The sequence below is a fragment of the Asterias amurensis genome, chromosome 4, assembly GCF_032118995.1.
Source record: "Asterias amurensis chromosome 4, ASM3211899v1".
NCBI lineage: Eukaryota > Metazoa > Echinodermata > Asteroidea > Forcipulatida > Asteriidae > Asterias > Asterias amurensis.
Genome location: NC_092651.1, coordinates 25606146 through 25623962, shown reverse-complemented (window position 1 = coordinate 25623962; position 17817 = coordinate 25606146). Strand labels below are relative to the sequence as shown.

Genomic DNA, 17817 nt, shown 5'->3' with positions numbered 1-17817 from the left:
TTGACTGTGTATATTAATTCAATATGCACATTGAGTGTTTGTAAAACTTATATTATTTTAACTATAGAATAAAAGTTGACAAAAAATAAACAAGTGTTTATCCGAGTGAGTTTTAAAAATTTATTTAGGAATTTAGCATTAGAAAATTTAATTCCTTCGCATTAAATTTCAGTCCAACTTCTCAATTGAAATGCAACTGGCATTTTAACACTTGTGTTTAAAAATGCATTTCTACAAGTAACTGAGCTCCTTAGTGTAAACCCTGTTAAAGGAACATTACAGAATTGGTTTTGCTAGCAACAAAAGTTGATGGCAGTGTAAGCACTCTATGTAATCCACCATCTACATAAACTGACAAACCTGTAGAAGTTCGAGATTGATCGGCCATCTGGGTCACAAGAGAATAGTAAAAAACAGATAATAAATTTTGCATTGCATTGATGCCAAAACAAAAATTAACAAAACACTCACTGAGCGAAATTTCAGACAGAAATATTTCAAGGGATGTTTTCGATTATCATCATCATTAGACCGTGTAAGTTTTATGTAGATCTGTGATCTTCACGATTTTTGTTTCTTACCAATTCTGTAACGTTTCTGTAACACAAAAATTGGATAAACCTACAATGTTTTGTTTACCTATATCTGCTTGACTGGTCACAGTACACAAAAACTGCTCCTGCTTTTATTTCGAAAATATTTTGACTAGCCAATCCACGATTCATAATACGAACCTGATATTTTAGATCAGTCTCCAACATGCAGTAGTTTTCAATGCCCTTTCCTGGCTAAAACAAACAACTTTTACATTCGAATGAAACTGAAAATCTTGGACAGTTGGGTATTTTCAAGTTAAATTTCCAGTTTTTTCTTTTGACCCACAAACCCAGTCTCTTAAAAAAAAATAATAAAATAAAAAAATTGAAAAATAAATTGTTTTTTTAAAAATAGCCTTTCTGTGTTCAACTGGTAATCTTTCAATGGGCATAAACAGTAAGTTTCCCTGCAGTCGATTTCACGAAACGCTAGGATTAATCCTATCTCAAGTTAACCCGTCCAAACTTAGGATGGGTTCAATGCGTCCTACAACTTTGGACACGTCCTAAGTCCTAAGATTAATCCTAAGTTAGGAAGAGTTTGTTGAAATTAACGGCTGGTTTCTTACTCAAACATAAATTTCATCATAGTCTTGACCATCAAAACCCAAATGCTGTTTGTTGTAATACCTTAAGTGAAGTCACTGCCCTTTGCCGAGGCATAGGTGGTTCCTATATCTAGAGAAGCAAGATGGGTAGCAATTCCACCTTCATCTTCTTCTTCATCTTCATCATCATCTTCTTCATCGTCGTCATCGTCATCATTGTCGTAGTATGATCCTCCGGCTGCTCCTCCTCCATAGAAACCACAGTCTGCAATAAACCAGAAATATTATGGATTTATAGACGATGTGACCTGTGACATCACATGTTTACAAAAGAGCCACCAAGCCTGGACTTCCTGCAGGCGTGATTTGTACACAGCCTAATGGGAGAAAACATAAAATCTTATACTTTATGGAGATTGCACTGTCTAATTCCTATCAACTTTTGATATGGTGAAAGGGGGCACATCTCAAAACTTGTCCAGCTTTTACATTTATAACTCTTGGATTTATTTGGAAATTATGACACAAAATGCTAACTTTCCCATAGGACCAGTGCAGTATCTTGACTGCCAGACTAGCCAAAGAATGCACAAGGTCACACTTATTGTAAAAAAAGTTCACATGGTCTATAGACAATGTGAAATTTGTTGAACAATATCCGCCTGAAGCGTGACTTTATCAAATTTAATATTTTTTCAATCAAATATAGTGCAAACTCTTTCTGATGACTTCTTTACGTTTTCTAAGTGAGATCACAGACCTCGAAAATAACCCACAGCACCCATGACAATTGCTGTGGTGCATGCCCTTTGCAAAGTTCCAGAACAAATTGACATTTTCCTCATAGCCTCTTACAAAAGACAATTTTGTTGTGGCTCTTTAAGAGAGAAGTTCAACAATCAAAGATATTGACAAAATAGGGAGACTGTCAAAATTAAGGCTAAATATCTCAGTTTGTAGAGCGCTGGCACATTAGTTCAGAGGTCGCAGGTTCCAGTCCTGCTCTACTCAATTTGTTCTTGCTTCAACCCAAGAATATATTTTTAAAAACTTTTTAGCTGGTATGATGTAAACTGGTAACCGCTGATTTCACAATGACTGCTAGAATAAGTATTGCTGTCTTGTTACTGAATCACAACTTCTTGATTTGTGTAGTTTCTACGAGAGAGGTTGCCTGTTGCCAGCTGTGCGTTTATATCCCCTTGTGGGAGTTTGTCGTGTCCCCTTCATTGGAAGATCATCTAAACAAACAAACTAACAAACAAACAAACAAACAGACTCACCATTGCTAGCATATTCACCATCATCATCATCATTGGTGTATCCAAAGCCGTAACTTCTCTCTTCTCCATCGTTGGCATGACGACCAAAGTCAACTTTCCTTGCTGTAAACGAAAAGAAGAAAAAAATTGTTACAACCACTACCTCAAAACACTGCACATACCAATCTGACTCGCAATGCTACAATATAGCATTCATACTGCTTGTAACTACCGGGCTATCTCTGTGGTCTAGTGTTAAGACATCTGGGCTAAATTTCGTAGAACTGCTTAAGCAGCAAATATTGCTTAGAAAGTTTCCGCTAAGCAAAAAAGGACAGGATACCATTCACAATTGTTATACCTCTGTACAGAGTCCAGAACCAATCACGTGCCGTACAACAAATACGCATGTACCATGGCTGAGTGATGTTCACCGGTGTACATTACCTTGATCGTTCTCACCGATGGTCGATTTCCAGTGCTTAGTACGGCTATTTGCATGATAGTGCGTTTTTGTTCTTTTATATGTGTCATCGAACCCAAAAATGCAGCAAATGTAAACGCACAATCCGAGTTGAGGAGCGTACAAACTGCAAGCGTCATGTGCGTCATGTTTAAAAGGCGCGTATACTTTTTTTAGTATGTCAATCAAGTCGAACTTACAGTTTTCAAAGCGCGGACGTACGCAAATGGGCAGTCGCGTATGTAAGCGTCCACGCCGAATGTAAAAAAAAAATCGTGACAATGTGTGTTCTCCTAAAATTAAAATCGTTCTGTAATCACGCAACACTTCAAACATGTCTGCGCCCAGGGTGGCTTCAAAACGCAGAGCAAGTTATCGCTCTAGTCAATATATATAGCTCTATGGTTTGCACTCATACTCGTCTTTTTGGTTGGTAAAAGCAGTTTGCAACAGCTAATACTATTTTGTATGTACTTACTTGACATGCTAAGATCCTTGGTCTCTTTGGTATCAAAGCCACACTTTGGGCACGGCATTGCGTCATCTCTATTGTACTTGAATCCTTTCCGTCTGACGTGATCATCGCAATAACAAATCTAGGGAGAAAACATTAAATTGCCGGAAAATTAATTTTACTGCAACCACAGATCACCCTCGCCGTGCCATGCTAACAAATATGGAATACAAAAAAGAGATGTCTATTTTTACATTTCAAAGCAGTACAATTGAAAGTCATTACTCTCTGGTACAACAGCTAAATATTCTGCAAAAGTTCTTGAAAAATATTCTATAACTTAATCTTTTCAGCCAAAGAGTTGCAATCTTTTCAGCCAAAACTCAGCCTAACACTGATTTGCAATAGCGCTCTACACACATAAGTCACCTTTGCACTTTTGCACTGGATGTTGGACAAAACTTTGCATTGCTCATGCAATGGAGGGCCAGATCGCAGTAGTGCAGTATACGCACATAACCAAATCACTAACACATGTCCATGTCACCATCTGTGTCAATTTGACATGTCTGAGAACCAGGTGCTTGTGTATTGTCATCATATTGAGCTTTTGTTTATTTAGAGCATTAGTATGAAGTGCTAATGTGGAGACACCATCTCATATTCTAATAAACATGATGTGCACCAACAAACAAATGTCATTCATTTTCAAATATTTATAATAATATAGTGGAGAAAGAAACACAGTGCTAAAAAGAGGAATATAAACAGGATAAGCAAAACACATCAATTCGGTTGGATACATTTGAAAACCAGGGTCATTATCTTGAAGTTAATCGGTTGGGGACTGTCGGTCAATAATGATCATGAAGGACATTTACCTTACATCGGAGACAGGAATACTGTCCTAACCTGTTACACGAAGCACCTGCAATAAAGCAAAGATAAACACTTTATTAATTATGGTTTTACCCACACACCGATGTGTGTTATTAGCACTGTATACTCTGTACTTTCCTGAGTCCTGTGGAAAAATATCACAAGCATGTTACTCGGGTGGGATTCGAACCCATACTTGCAATTCTAGAGCAGTGTCTTACCAACAAGACTACAAAGGTTGCCCGGTAGCTAGAGGCAGTTTGAATCCTATGTTTTGGCAAGGGGTACCGCAGCGATATAAGAGATGTTAAATTTGCATCGGGGATAAAGAATATTAATTTTGGTTTAACCCATACACAGATGTGTATTAGCACTGTATACTCAGTACTTTCCCCGAGTCCTGTGAAAAGTTCTTGCCAGAGTCCTTTTTAACAGGACTCGGGAAGTACTGAGTATACAGTGCTAACACACATCGGTGTATGGGTAAAAAACAATATTAATATTCTTTATCCCCGAAGCAAATTTAACATCTCTTATAAAGATAAACGCATTTAAAGTAAGGAATGAATTTCATGGTTCCTCATTAGAGTGGGGGAGGACGCTACTAGTTGAAATCAAGGATTCTTAACAAAGATATTTGGGTGTTTTGACAGAGAGAGATTGTCTCTGTCCGCTTTTTGTGTATAAGACCAATGGGGTTCATACGGGAAAAAAAACAGCTAAACAATGGGCGATCCTGGCGGAATCCATGATTTGACAGATCAAAAACATTTCTGGGTATATTAAGGTCCTTTTTTTTTTCATTTCAAAGTTTCACAGGCATGATATGTATGGATGTGAATAACATCTTAGCCTCTTTCTACAATTTTATCCCATTTAATGACAGTTTATCCCCGTACGCGCTTTTCTCAAAATGTTGTTTTTTAAGTTAGGCTGTTTTACCATGGATGGGCCGTCAAGCCCTCTTCTGAATCCTTCATTTTGGCACAGGGAATATTGAAGGATTTGGAAGTATCATGGAGAATAAATTTGGGCGACTATATTTGAAGGGTACCTACATTTGAACGATTCTGACTCCAGCTGTTGGCACATGGCTTGATGCTCAAACTGGTCATCTTCACATAAAGCACTATTACAAAAAGAGCACATGAACACACGGCCACCTGGAGAATGTGAGAGTGGGAAATAGTCAAAAAGGTTCTGAGGTTTTGTAAGTCTCACATGGAAGGAGGGGGAGGCAAAATGGGCTGGACGGGAAGGAAGTTGGTGCTGTATAGAAGGTTTTAGGGAGTTAAAGCCATTGGACACTTTCGGTAAACCATATTGTCCAAAGGCCCACACTTCGTGTATCACAACTTATATGTAAAATAACGAACCTGTGAAAACTTAGGCTCATCGGAGTTTAGAGAAAATAACAGGAAAACTCACCCATGTTTCCGCACATTTCGCTGTGTCATGACATGTGTTCAAAATAAATCCGTAATTTTCGATATCGAGAATTGATAATTGTTTTAATAATTTCTCAAAAAGTGAAGCATTTCATGGAATAATATTTCAAGAGAAGTCTTTCACCATTACCTTCTGTAAACCCTGTAAGTTATTTGTATTAATTGATTATTTGATTAAATTTGGACACCTTGTTTTTAAGTTTACAGCAAATGTGGACACCCTTTTACCAAACCCTGGCTAAAATCTTGTTGTGTGTTAAAGGAGGTGATGGGGAAAAGGTAGGGGTAATTGGGGAGGCATTGGGCTGGTAGGAGAGAAAGTAATGATGGTGGGGAGGAGTGGGTTGGTGCGTAGTGTTGAGGCTATGAATGGTATAGGACGTCATAGGGTGGTAGTGGATGAGGAGTTATCAAGTCAAGTAGGGGAAATGGACTTACCATGATCCCATACTCCTCGTTGGCACTCCTTACATTCCAGATCCATGAGAGGACACTCGCACGCATGAGTTGTCAAACACTTCCTGCCATGACAGATGAAGGCTTCACAAAAGTCACATATGGCTCCCTGAAAAGTATGTTAAGACAAAATTACAGAAGGCTCCTAGAATTATATGGACTCTTGGAGGCAATACGCGACCCCTCATTAGCCTTTTTGAGACATATTTACACACAGTGTCATAGTATTGTGTCCAACATTTCTCAAAGTGGCTTATTGCCCTAGGCCCAATTTTAAAGAGCTGCTGAAGCACAAAAAGCAGCTTAGCATTACAATTTATGCATCCTGCTCATTTCTGCTAAGCACAGAATTTTAAAGAAACATTATCTGCTTGAGCAGCTCGATGGAACTTGCCCCTAGTCTTGGCCTCGGTGCCCCTTCAAAAGTTAGGCCTTCTCTCTGAACAGCGTTCCCCTGGCCATATGCTAGTTAATACACCGAGGACTAGTCAAAAATCTCTTCAAGTTTTCCAGCCGGCTAGTTCTGTGTTGACGGCATCCCTATTTAATGTGAAATATGGACTGATGAAAATGCTGGGCAGACTTGTAAAATGACAAGCTGACTGGTCCCACTGGCTAGTCAATTTAAAAAGATAAGGACAAGACTTTAAGTTCCCCAGAGATGGTAAGATTTTGCAGTGGAAGTCCCCTCTGCAAAATAAAAATGGCCATGCCCTCTGCAAGATGAAATTCCAGGCCTGAAGACTCCTTGGAAATGTAGAAATTTATACAGGTTAAAGGAACGTTACAGAATTGGTAAGAAACAAAAACCGTGAAGATCACTGATTTACATAAAACTAACACAATGATGATAATAGTAAAAATCATCCCTAGAAATATTTCTGTTGCAATGTCATATTTGATGAGAAGTAAATAATCTAAATTCACATTTGGAGATTGCTCAGTGAGTGGTTTATTCATTTTTTTTATATGCATCGATGCATGCAAAATATGTAACTGTTTTTTTCTCTATTTTCTGGTGATCCAGATGGCCGAATGATCTCAAACTTCTACAGGTTTGTCAGTTTATGTATATGGTGGATTACATAAAGTGCTTCACTGCCAGCAAGTGTTTTGTTAGCGAAAACCAATTCTGTAATGTTACTTTCAATTGCTGCAGCTTGTTAATTTTTAAGGATATTTTTTTTTTTATGCAAGTAGCCAGACACACAAGGCCTGAAGGCCACTTCAAGGTGTGGGCTACAATTATTTTTTTCCAGAGGCCGTTGCCACCTACTCCTAGGGCTGAAACAGGGTTACCCCTTTCACAGTCCATACGAATGTAGGGTTGGGTATCATCAATTTGAAGCCTGGCCGGTAGAGCAGAAATTACTTACCACCATACTAAGACCTGTGGTGTACTGTCCAGGATGCTTAACCACACAATCTCCACTTTTCTGCATGCATTTTAGTTTCCCTATTCAACAAATAGAAACAAAGACAGGGACAAATTCAAAATTCAAAAGTAAAAACATTTTTAAATTGTTGTGAAACTTTTGTTTTTTAATACATTGAGATTGTACACAAAAACTTTAAACTTTGTACTTTAAACATAACCACTTCCAATTTTCCGTCCTAATGATATTGTTGTTAAAGGATTTGGGTACTTTTTGCAACACAAAACACAATGTCCACAGATTTACATTCAACTTACACCGTTTGATTTTTTTTGAAGATAATGATAATAGAAAGCGGACCATAAAATTTTAGTTGCTGAGGTGCTGTAGTTTTAGACAAATGAGTAAAACAATGTCATGAAAATACGTTTTTACATACTATAATAATTTTCGTCTCACGATCACCGAGACAAAAATTATTTTAATGACATTGTTTTACTCATTTCTCAAAAACTACAGTACCTCAGCAAGTAATATTTTTAGGGAAGCTTTCTACCATCATTATCTTCAAACTGTGTAAGTTTAATGCAAATCTGTAGACATTGTGTTTTTTGTCCTGCAAAAAGTACATAGACCCTTTAATGCACATGTGCATTAATCAATTCATAACTATATGTATATAGTTATGAATTGATTGCAATTATGCATAAACCCTGATGATGCCCTTGCCTATTAGGGGTTAGACTGCAAGACTTGCAATCACAAGTTTGTGGGTTTGAATCAGGCCAAGTCAATCGCTGATTTCACAATGACTAGAATTTGTATTGTTGTATATTTGCCAAATCACAATTTCTTGATCTGTACAACTCATAATCATAGACAATAAACCAAAGTTTGTATGAGAGAGATTGCTTGTTGCCAATTTAGTGTTTATATCCCCTTGTGTAAGCTTTGCCAAATCTTGTTCTTGGGAAGATCATCAAACGACAGAAAAAAACAACAAAAACAACATATGACGTAATCAGAAGCTCAAACAGTGCCCTCACTGAAATCAAAAGAAGACCCATCATTGACTTAAAAATTGTGCATGGTGTGTACACATGTGTACATTTCTGTTGTTTAGCATCCATGATGGCGACCAATGCACGGGATCTATGGAATATTTGTTAATAATAAAGACACTGGATACTATTGGTAATTATCAAAGACTAGTCTTCACAGTTGGTGTATCTCAACATCTGCATAAAATAACAAACCTGTGAACATTTGAGCTCAATTGGTCGTGAAGTTGCGAGAAAATAATAAAAGAAAAAACACCATTGTCACACAAATTTGTGTGCTTTCAGATGCTTGATTTTGAGACCTCAAATTCTCAATCTGAGGTCTCTAAATCAAGTTCGTGGAAAATTACTTCTTTCTTGAAAACTACGTTACTACAGAGGGAGCCATTTCTTCTAATGTTTTATACTATCAACAGCTCCCCATTACTCGTTACCAAGTAAGGTTTTATGGTAATAATTATTTTGAGTAATTACCAATAGTGTCCACTGCCTTTAATCATGAACAAAGAAACAATGAAGAGAAAAAAATGCCAGGATTCTCACCACAATGACCACAGACTGGTAGCTTCTGCACCGAGCCACAAAAGTAGCAAAATGCTCTGTTCTTTTGTCTCCTGTACTCAAGGAAATACAAAGAGTTAACACATGATTAGAAATGTCAAAGAGAACAAATTAAATGGTGTAACAGCGGACTGTGAAAAATTCAATTTATTATGCTTTTACATCATCAAGAACCTAAACTAGAGAACTTAAATACAGCATGCAGCATCACAGTCCAGTTTTCTTTTGAAGTTGATCTGCTCGTTACACAATATTTTTTTCCAGAACCATCACAAGTCAAAGAAAGATTATTTTTTACGTACATGAATTTGAATTAAAAATGAATTAAAAATACATGAATTAAAAATGAATTTTTTGTGTAAATTCTGCCCTGAACTTTTTCCAAAAGCTTTTAAGGCAGTGGCCACTATTGGTAATTACTAAAAAATAATGATTAGCATAAAACCTTACTTGGTAACAAGTAAAAGGGCGAGGTTGATAATGAAACGACTCCCTCTGAAGTAACGTAGTTTTCAAGAAAGAAGTAGTTATCCACGAATTTGATTTCAAGACCATGGTGTTTTTTCTTTCTTTATTCTCGCAACTTCGACGACCAATTGAGCCCAAATTTTCACAGGTTTGTTATTTTATGCACATGTTGAGATACATCAAGTGAGAAGACTGGTGGCAATTGTCTTTTTATGTTTGCCAAACATCTTGTATGCTTTAATTTAGTTCTACAAAGACGGATAATATTTACCTTTTGCATTTGTCACACTCCTGAAAGTGAGCAAAACGAGAAAAAAAGAGTTAATTCGTCTGATTAAGAAGAAAAAGCAATTTGAAGTATTTATCTTCAAAGCATTTAACATACAGGATGTGCACAATATTGAAAAGAGTGAAATATAACTTTTCACAGATGGTATAAAGATGGTCATGGTTGAAACTTTCCTTCAAATATTTCTGTTTGAAATGCAACAGCTTTTGAGAAATGAGTAAAACAGTTTTCCATCGTGAAAACATATAATTTTGGGGGTAAGTATTGAAATTTCGATTTTTATTAACAGCAAATTTATGTAAAACCTCCAAGGAAAATGAGTACATAAAATAATATAGTCTTTGATCAAGTTGTTTTATTGTAACAGACCAATGACACTATGGGGCTACTACGATTATATTGAAACTATGGTTTATTCAGACTTGTTAATCCTCCATACCATTGTAAAATTACATGGCCACTGAACGATCTGCCGATTCTCTCCAGCCAGTCTTATTTCACGCTGTCGTTCTTTCTGCTTCTCTGCCTTTCTCCTAGCTCCGGTCTTCTTCTTCGGCATGGTGGAACTATAAAGTCAGTCGAGCCTGATGAGGTAGACTTCAACGTTAGCACACAGTTTATTCTGTATCAAAGAAGACTCAAGGTTTAGGTTCATCTATTTTCTACAGTATCAAACAATAAAAAGACGTTATCACTCCAGAGCATTCAGTTTAAAGAATACAATACAGCAAAGATATATCAAGATGAAAATAATTATGACACTGCAGAGGGATCCATTTTATAAGCAGAGCTTGTAGGCAATGGTCCCTAAAGACATGCGTTTGCATTGAGACAAAGAATAACAATTACAACCAAAGGTCCACAATAGAGTCGGGACAAAAATATTTAAAAAAATATTTCAATCAATGCACATAAAAGAAATTTAAGTAGGCACTTAAAAAACAAATAGCGAAGGGCTCAAACAAAACACTGAACTAAGATAACATAATTGGAAAGATTTCCTTACATGTGCCTTAAAGACAGACAAAAAAAATTGGTAGTGCTAGGGTCGAAGTGTCAGGCCATTTCCTATTTTTTGCATTAAAAAAAGGGAAACTTTCCATATCCTGGAAGTGACACCACTTTCTCACTCAATTTTTGCATTAGAAAAAGGAAACCTCATTGAGTAAAGTAATGGAAATGTTTCCGTATCCTGCCACCACTACAAGTTCATTTGTTATTTTGATAATGAAATGAATGATCCTTTTTTTCTGTGTAAAAATGAGTGAAAACATTGGCGGCAGGATACTGAACTGAAAGTTTTCAAATGCAGACGACTCTCACTCTTTTGCATGCAGTGCGAGGACTCAAGTTTGACAACCCGAACAAGACCCCGCCCCCCCCCCCCCAAGACCCACACCCGCCCCTTTTACAGTCCACTTCATACACTCTCCAGCACAGTGTCTGATTGATGTGGCATGATTCGAAGGAACAGTCAATCTTATTAAATTTGTATAAACATTGGCCAACCCCAACCAAGTCCAAAGCCCCTTAAAAATCACAGTACAAAAATATGCACAACAAATTCATGTAATTGGTTTCAGAGTTTCAGTCTTACTTGATCTGAAGATAAATTTTTACTACAAATAAAACGACATTTTAATGTTCCAACCTCACTTGTCTGGTTCTGCTGTTTTTGCTGCATGCATGAACATGATACTACCTATACTACAGGGTAGATGTTAGTTTCCAAACGCCAGGAGTCGATCGTTACACGTGAAAAGGATCCGAAATAACCACACTGTTAAGAACGCTTTTAGACTTGACCAAGTCCGTGCAGCATTTCTCGTGTTGCGAGTGGATGGGACCCACTGCAGGGGTACATACGTATCACTCTCCACGTTGCAAAACTTCTCAACACAAACGTACGTTATCAATTAAGTTAAGGCCAATCAAAAGACTGGTCCATTCCCTTTCAGTACACAAGAGATTCATCTAGTTCTGCTGATTTTAATATTTAAGACCGAGAGTCCCCCTAAATTGCTTCATATACTGTGGCAAGTCACTTTGCCGTGCGTACAGTTTAAGAATTCATTTTATCATAGTTTGATAAAGCTCCATTGTATTTATTTGAGATTTTTAAAAATTAAAGACCACGCGAGTCCCTTTGCAGCATAGGCTACTGTGCGTGTGTAAACAACGTTCACCGCTGTGCGCACAGTTTAAGATTTCATCAACGCCACGGGTCGATTTGTAAAACGGTTTATCAATACGTTATCATTCAAATTAGACCAATCAAAGACAGTCATTACCTAAACAAAGCATTCATGTAGCATTACTGATTTTATTATTATTTTATAAAGCTCCGTTATATTTATTTCAGATTTCTGAAAATTACACACCACGAGTCCCTTTGCAGCATACTGTGCGCGTGTATTACACTGCTGTGCGCACAGTTTAAGATGTCATCAACGCCACGGGTCGATAAGTAAATCGGTTTATCAATACGGTATAATTCAAATTAGACCAATCAAAGACTGTCATTACCTAAAAAAAGCATTCATGTAGCATTACTGATTTTATCATAGTTTTAAAATTCTCCATTATATTTGTTTCAGATTTATGAAAATTACATTCCACGAGTCCATTTGCAGCATAATGTAAATCTGTATTTTAATTCAGTCTCTGGACTGCGACAAGCAGATGTTTTTTACAATAAACCAGTTATAATAATATTGTGCGCGTGTACTACACTGCTGTGCGCACAGTTTACAATTTCATCAACGCCACGGGTCGATTTGTAAAACGGTTTATCTATATGGTATCAATCAAATTAAACCAATCAAAGACTGCCATTCCCTAAACAAAGGATTCATGTAGCATTACTGATTTTATCATAATTTTATAAAGCTCCGTTATATTTATTTCAGATTTTTTAAAAGTACACACCGCGAGTCCCTTTGTAGAATACTGTGCGCGTGTATTACACTGCTGTTCGCACAGTTTAAGATTTCATCAACGCCACGGGTCGATTTGTAAAACAGTTTATCAACACGTTATCATTCAAATTAGAGGAATCAAAGACTGTAATTACCTAAACAAAGCATTCATGTAGCACTACTGATTTTATCGTAATTTTATAAAGCTCCGTTATATTTATTTCAGATTTTTGAAAATTACACACCACGAGTTCATTTGCAGCATACTGTGCACATGTACTACACTGCTGTGCGTACATTTTACAATTTCATCAACGCCACGGGTCGATTTGTAAAACGGTTTATCTATATGGTATCAATCAAATTAAACCAATCAAAGACTGCCATTCCCTAAACAAAGGATTCATGTAGCATTACTGATTTTATCATAATTTTATAAAGCTCCGTTATATTTATTTCAGATTTTTTAAAAGTACACACCGCGAGTCCCTTTGTAGAATACTGTGCGCGTGTATTACACTGCTGTTCGCACAGTTTAAGATTTCATCAACGCCACGGGTCGATTTGTAAAACAGTTTATCAACACGTTATCATTCAAATTAGAGGAATCAAAGACTGTAATTACCTAAACAAAGCATTCATGTAGCACTACTGATTTTATCATAATTTTATAAAGCTCCGTTATATTTATTTCAGATTTTTGAAAAGTACACACCGCGAGTCCCTTTGCAGCCTAATTTATCTGTGTACATCGCTGCTGTGCGTACAGTTTACAATTTCATCAACGCCACGGGTCGATTTGTAAAACGGTTTATCAATACGTTATCATTCAAATTAGACCAATCAAAGACTGTCATTACCTAAACAAAGCATTCATGTAGCCTTACTGATTTAATTATTATTTTATAAAGCTCCGTTATATTTATTTCAGATTTCTGAAAATTACACACCACGAGTCCCTTTGCAGCATACTGTGCGCGTGTATTATACCGCTGTGCGTACAGTTTAAGATTTCATCAACGCCACGGGTCGATATGTAAATCGGTTTATCAATACGGTATAATTCAAATTAGACCAATCAAAGACTGTCATTACCTAAACAAAGCATTCATGTAGCATTACTGATTTTATCATAATTTTAAAATTATCCATTATATTTGTTTCAGATTTATGAAAATTACATTCCACGAGTCCATTTGCAGCATACTGTGCGTGTGTACTACACTGCTGTGCGTACAGTTTACAATTTCATCAACGCCACGGGTCGATTTGTAAAACTGTGTATCTATATGGTATCATTCAAATTAAACCAATCAAAGACTGCCATTCCCTAAACAAAGGATTCATGTAGCATTCCTGATTTTATCATATTTTTATTAAGTTCCATTATATTTATTTAAGATTTTTGAAAATTACACACCACGCGTCCCTTTGCAGCATACTTTATGGTGTACATCACTGCTGTGCGTACAATCAACGATTTCATCAACGCCACGGGTCGATTTGTAAAACGGTTTATCAGTACGTTATCATTCAAATTAGACCAATCAAAGACTGTCATTACCTAAACAAAGCATTCATGTAGCATTACTGATTTTATCATAATTTTATAAAGCTCCGTTATATTTATTTCAGATTTTTTAAAATTACAAACCACGCGTCCCTTTGCAGCATACTTTATGGTGTACATCACTGCTGTGCGTACAGTCAACGATTTCATCAACGCCACGGGTCGATTTGTAAAACGGTTTATCAATACGTTATCATTCAAGTTAGACAATTCATAGACTGTCATTACCTAAACAAAGCATTCATGTAGCATTACTGATTTTATCATAATTTTATAAAGTTCCGTTCTATTTATTTCAGATTTTTGAAAAGTACACACCACGAGTCCCTTTGCAGCCTAGTTGCCTGTTTACACCGCTGCTGTGCGTACAGTTTACAATTTCATCAACGCCACGGGTCGATTTGTAAAACGGTTTATCAATACGTTATCGATCAAACGAAGCCAATCCAAGACTGTCATTACCTAAACAAAGCATTCATGTAGCATTACTGATTTTATCATATTTTTATAAAGATCCGTTATATTTATTTCAGATTTTTTAAAATTACAGACCACGAGTCCCTTTGCAGCATACTGTGCGTGTGTATAACACTGCTGTGTGTACAATTTACAGTTTACGACGCCACGGGTCGATTTGTAAAACAGTTTTATCAAAAGGACCCGCCCTTTGATGGTCCTTCGATTATGTCGTCCTACAACTTACACGAATGCAGAAAAAGATTGCTGGTGATGGACCGGGAGCAATGGTTTTCATGTATTCAATTTCAAGTAATGAAACAAACAACTTCACTTATATCTAAACTGAAGACACGCTTGGTTTAAAAGTTGTTTCCTTTAAAATGTAAAGGCAAACACTCTTCACACCTTAGCATTTGAACATCTGCCAAGATTTCTGTCACACAATACAAAATCAGGTCTTGGTCAGTTTCCAATACATGCCCCCCCCCCCCCCCAATGAATAAATGTAGGTTTCCTCGGTAAAATTTGGCAAATGAGCAGTGGAATTAACTTTCATGCGCTGGAATTAAAGCTGTTTTGCCTCTCCAATTGTGACTGCGTTTCAAATTTAGAATTCGGCCCTTCCTTTAGCACATCAATTTAGCGTATCGTCATTCTTTTTCGAGACACACAAGCTTGAAGAAGCGTCTGCGAATTTCAATGCTGCTTTGTTGAATTGTTAAATTGAATGACGCTGTCCCCGCAGCATTACAGTTTTTGACTAATCATAAAAACGAAATTACCCCTTTCAGTAGCTTTCGATTTCGCGCGAATTAGAACAGGTTGTTGATGGTTAAATTGGCTGCTAATTTGCCGAAATTGACAAAGAAAATCTATTAATAAATAAATAAATAAATAAATAAAATAAACAAATAAAATATATAATGAGTAAGGTATAAATGGCCTTAGCTTTCGATCCAAACAGGACCTTCTTCGGAGGCATAAAGTACAAAAAGAATTAATAAATAAATTTAAAAAAGAAAAAAGAGAAAAAAAATTAACACCGTATGGGCAGGGGTGTGATAGGTTGTTGACATCAAAAATAAACTAATAAAAAAATAAATAAAAATAATGTGCAAAGCGTGAAGCTTGCGAGCGCGAAAGCATCCGAATGCGAGGCATTCTTACACTAATTTTCTTTGGTTTTGAAAGCCCACAATCTGGGGTGTTTCATGTGGTTTTTATCTAAGTTAATTTTCTCATGAATTTTATCTTAGTTATAAAATCTATTAATTGGAATAAAAGAGAAAAAAAGAGGATTAATCACACCCTGGTAATAAAAATATAATAAAGACAATCAGATTTAAAAGAAAGTACGGAACAGTTGCCTACAATTTTTTTCAGTCAATTTTAGGCCATCACGACAAACAAAAATAAATCGTCTGCTTATTTGACAAAATTGAGTGTCTTCACTAGTGACATTAATACTATCGCTCTAGATATATTATTTTTTACAGAGAAATCAGCAACTACCTGATTTTTCCCCCACATGTACTTATGGTAGTCCCGAATAACATGTGAAAGTCGTCAATGGTAAAACTTGCAAAGTACGAGTTGTTTTAATTATAGAAAATAATTATTGGAAAACAGCGCCCTCTATTGGTCGAAACTGGAGAACTGTGCACAAACTGTACAAATGGGCAAATCACCATGCACAAAAGAATTGGGAAATTATTTAACTGTTTCGTCCAATTGAGTGCCTTGCAGTCCTTGATAGCCGGTCTGTGCTGGCTTACTCACTTACATCATAGATGAAGGACAGCCTTCCTCTATGCTTTATCAAACCAAAGTGTTTCTGTGTCGTATGTGAAAACATTACTTCATTCCCCCCTTAATTTTTAATTCAATTGTTTTAATACTATCACCAACAAAACTTTCTGAACCTAATTTTGGTCATTTACTAAGTTTACGGAGCTAAGACAGGCCATTTAAATTTTAACTAAATGAAGAACTTGATATAAAAAGAGGATATTGTATGGAAGAGCCACACATTTTTATTTCTCACCGATTTTTGTTTGTTCCTTCCTTCTCTAGATGCCACTTTCTTATGATACAATATTCAAAAATCAGAAATAAACAGAATGGAGCATTATACAAATGGGATAAAATCAGTAATACTAAATAAATCCTTTGTTATCGTATTGATAAACCGTTTTACAAATCGACCCGTGGCGTTGATGAAATCTTAAACTGTGCGATAGCGGTGTTGTACACACGCACAGTGTGCTGCAAAGGGATTCGTGGTCTTTAATTTAAAAAAGAACTGAAATAAATATAATGGAGCTTTATAAAATTATGATAAAATCAGTAATGCTACATGAATGCTTTGTTTAGGTAATGACAGTCTTTGATTGGTCTAATTTGAATGATAACGTGTTGATCAATTGTTTTACAAATCGACCCGTGGCGTTGATGAAATTGTAAAATGTACGCACAGCAGTGCAGTACACACGCACAGTATGCTGCAAATGAACTCGTGGTGTGTAATTTTCAAAAATCATCAATAAATATAATGAAGCATTATAAAAATATGATAAAATCAGTAATGCTACATGAATGCTTTGTTTAGGTACTGACTGTCTTTGATTGGCTTCGTTTGAATGATAACGTGTTGATAAACTGTTTTACAAATCGACCCGTGGCGTTGATGAAATCTTAAACTGTGCGCACAGCGGTGTTGAATACACACGAACAGTAGCCTATGCTGCGACAGGACTCGCTTGGTCTTTAACTTTCAAAAATCTGAAATAAATATAATGGAGCTTCATAAAATTATGATAAAATCGGTAATGCTACATGAGTCCTTTGTTTAGGTACTGACTGTCTTTGATTGGTTTCGTTTAAACAATAACGTGTTGATAAACTGTTTTTACAAATCGACCCGTGGCGTTGATGAAATCTTAAACTGTACGCACAGCAGTGTTGTACACACGCACAGTATGCTGCAAAGGGACTCGTGGTGTGTAATTT

General features: G+C 36.4%; 1 protein-coding gene across 1 annotated transcript; it reads right to left on the bottom strand.

Annotated features, from left to right (window-relative positions):
* Positions 1-106: 106 nt before the first annotated feature.
* On the bottom strand, positions 107-11585 carry LOC139936291 (zinc finger protein 330-like). The gene is made up of 11 exons (XM_071931078.1): positions 11513-11585; positions 10301-10483; positions 9844-9863; positions 9087-9157; positions 7483-7562; positions 6089-6215; positions 5261-5365; positions 4205-4251; positions 3348-3465; positions 2428-2529; positions 107-1409 (listed from the first exon to the last, which is right to left on the bottom strand). Exons 2-11 carry the CDS (start codon positions 10418-10420, stop codon positions 1228-1230), a joined length of 972 nt encoding a protein of 323 aa, XP_071787179.1. The 5' UTR covers positions 10421-10483; positions 11513-11585; the 3' UTR covers positions 107-1227.
* Positions 11586-17817: the final 6232 nt, after the last annotated feature.

Bases quoted from the DNA above. Each gene is read 5' to 3' on its own strand.
- LOC139936291 (XM_071931078.1), bottom strand. From the start codon at position 10,420: ATGCCGAAGAAGAAGACCGGAGCTAGGAGAAAGGCAGAGAAGCAGAAA. The intron at 6,216-7,482 runs GTAAGTAATTTC...CATACTTTTCAG, and splicing joins CCACAGGTCTTAGTATGGTG to GGAGCCATATGTGACTTTTG. The intron at 4,252-5,260 runs GTAGGTACCCTT...GCTTTATTGCAG, and splicing joins GGAGTCAGAATCGTTCAAAT to GTGCTTCGTGTAACAGGTTA.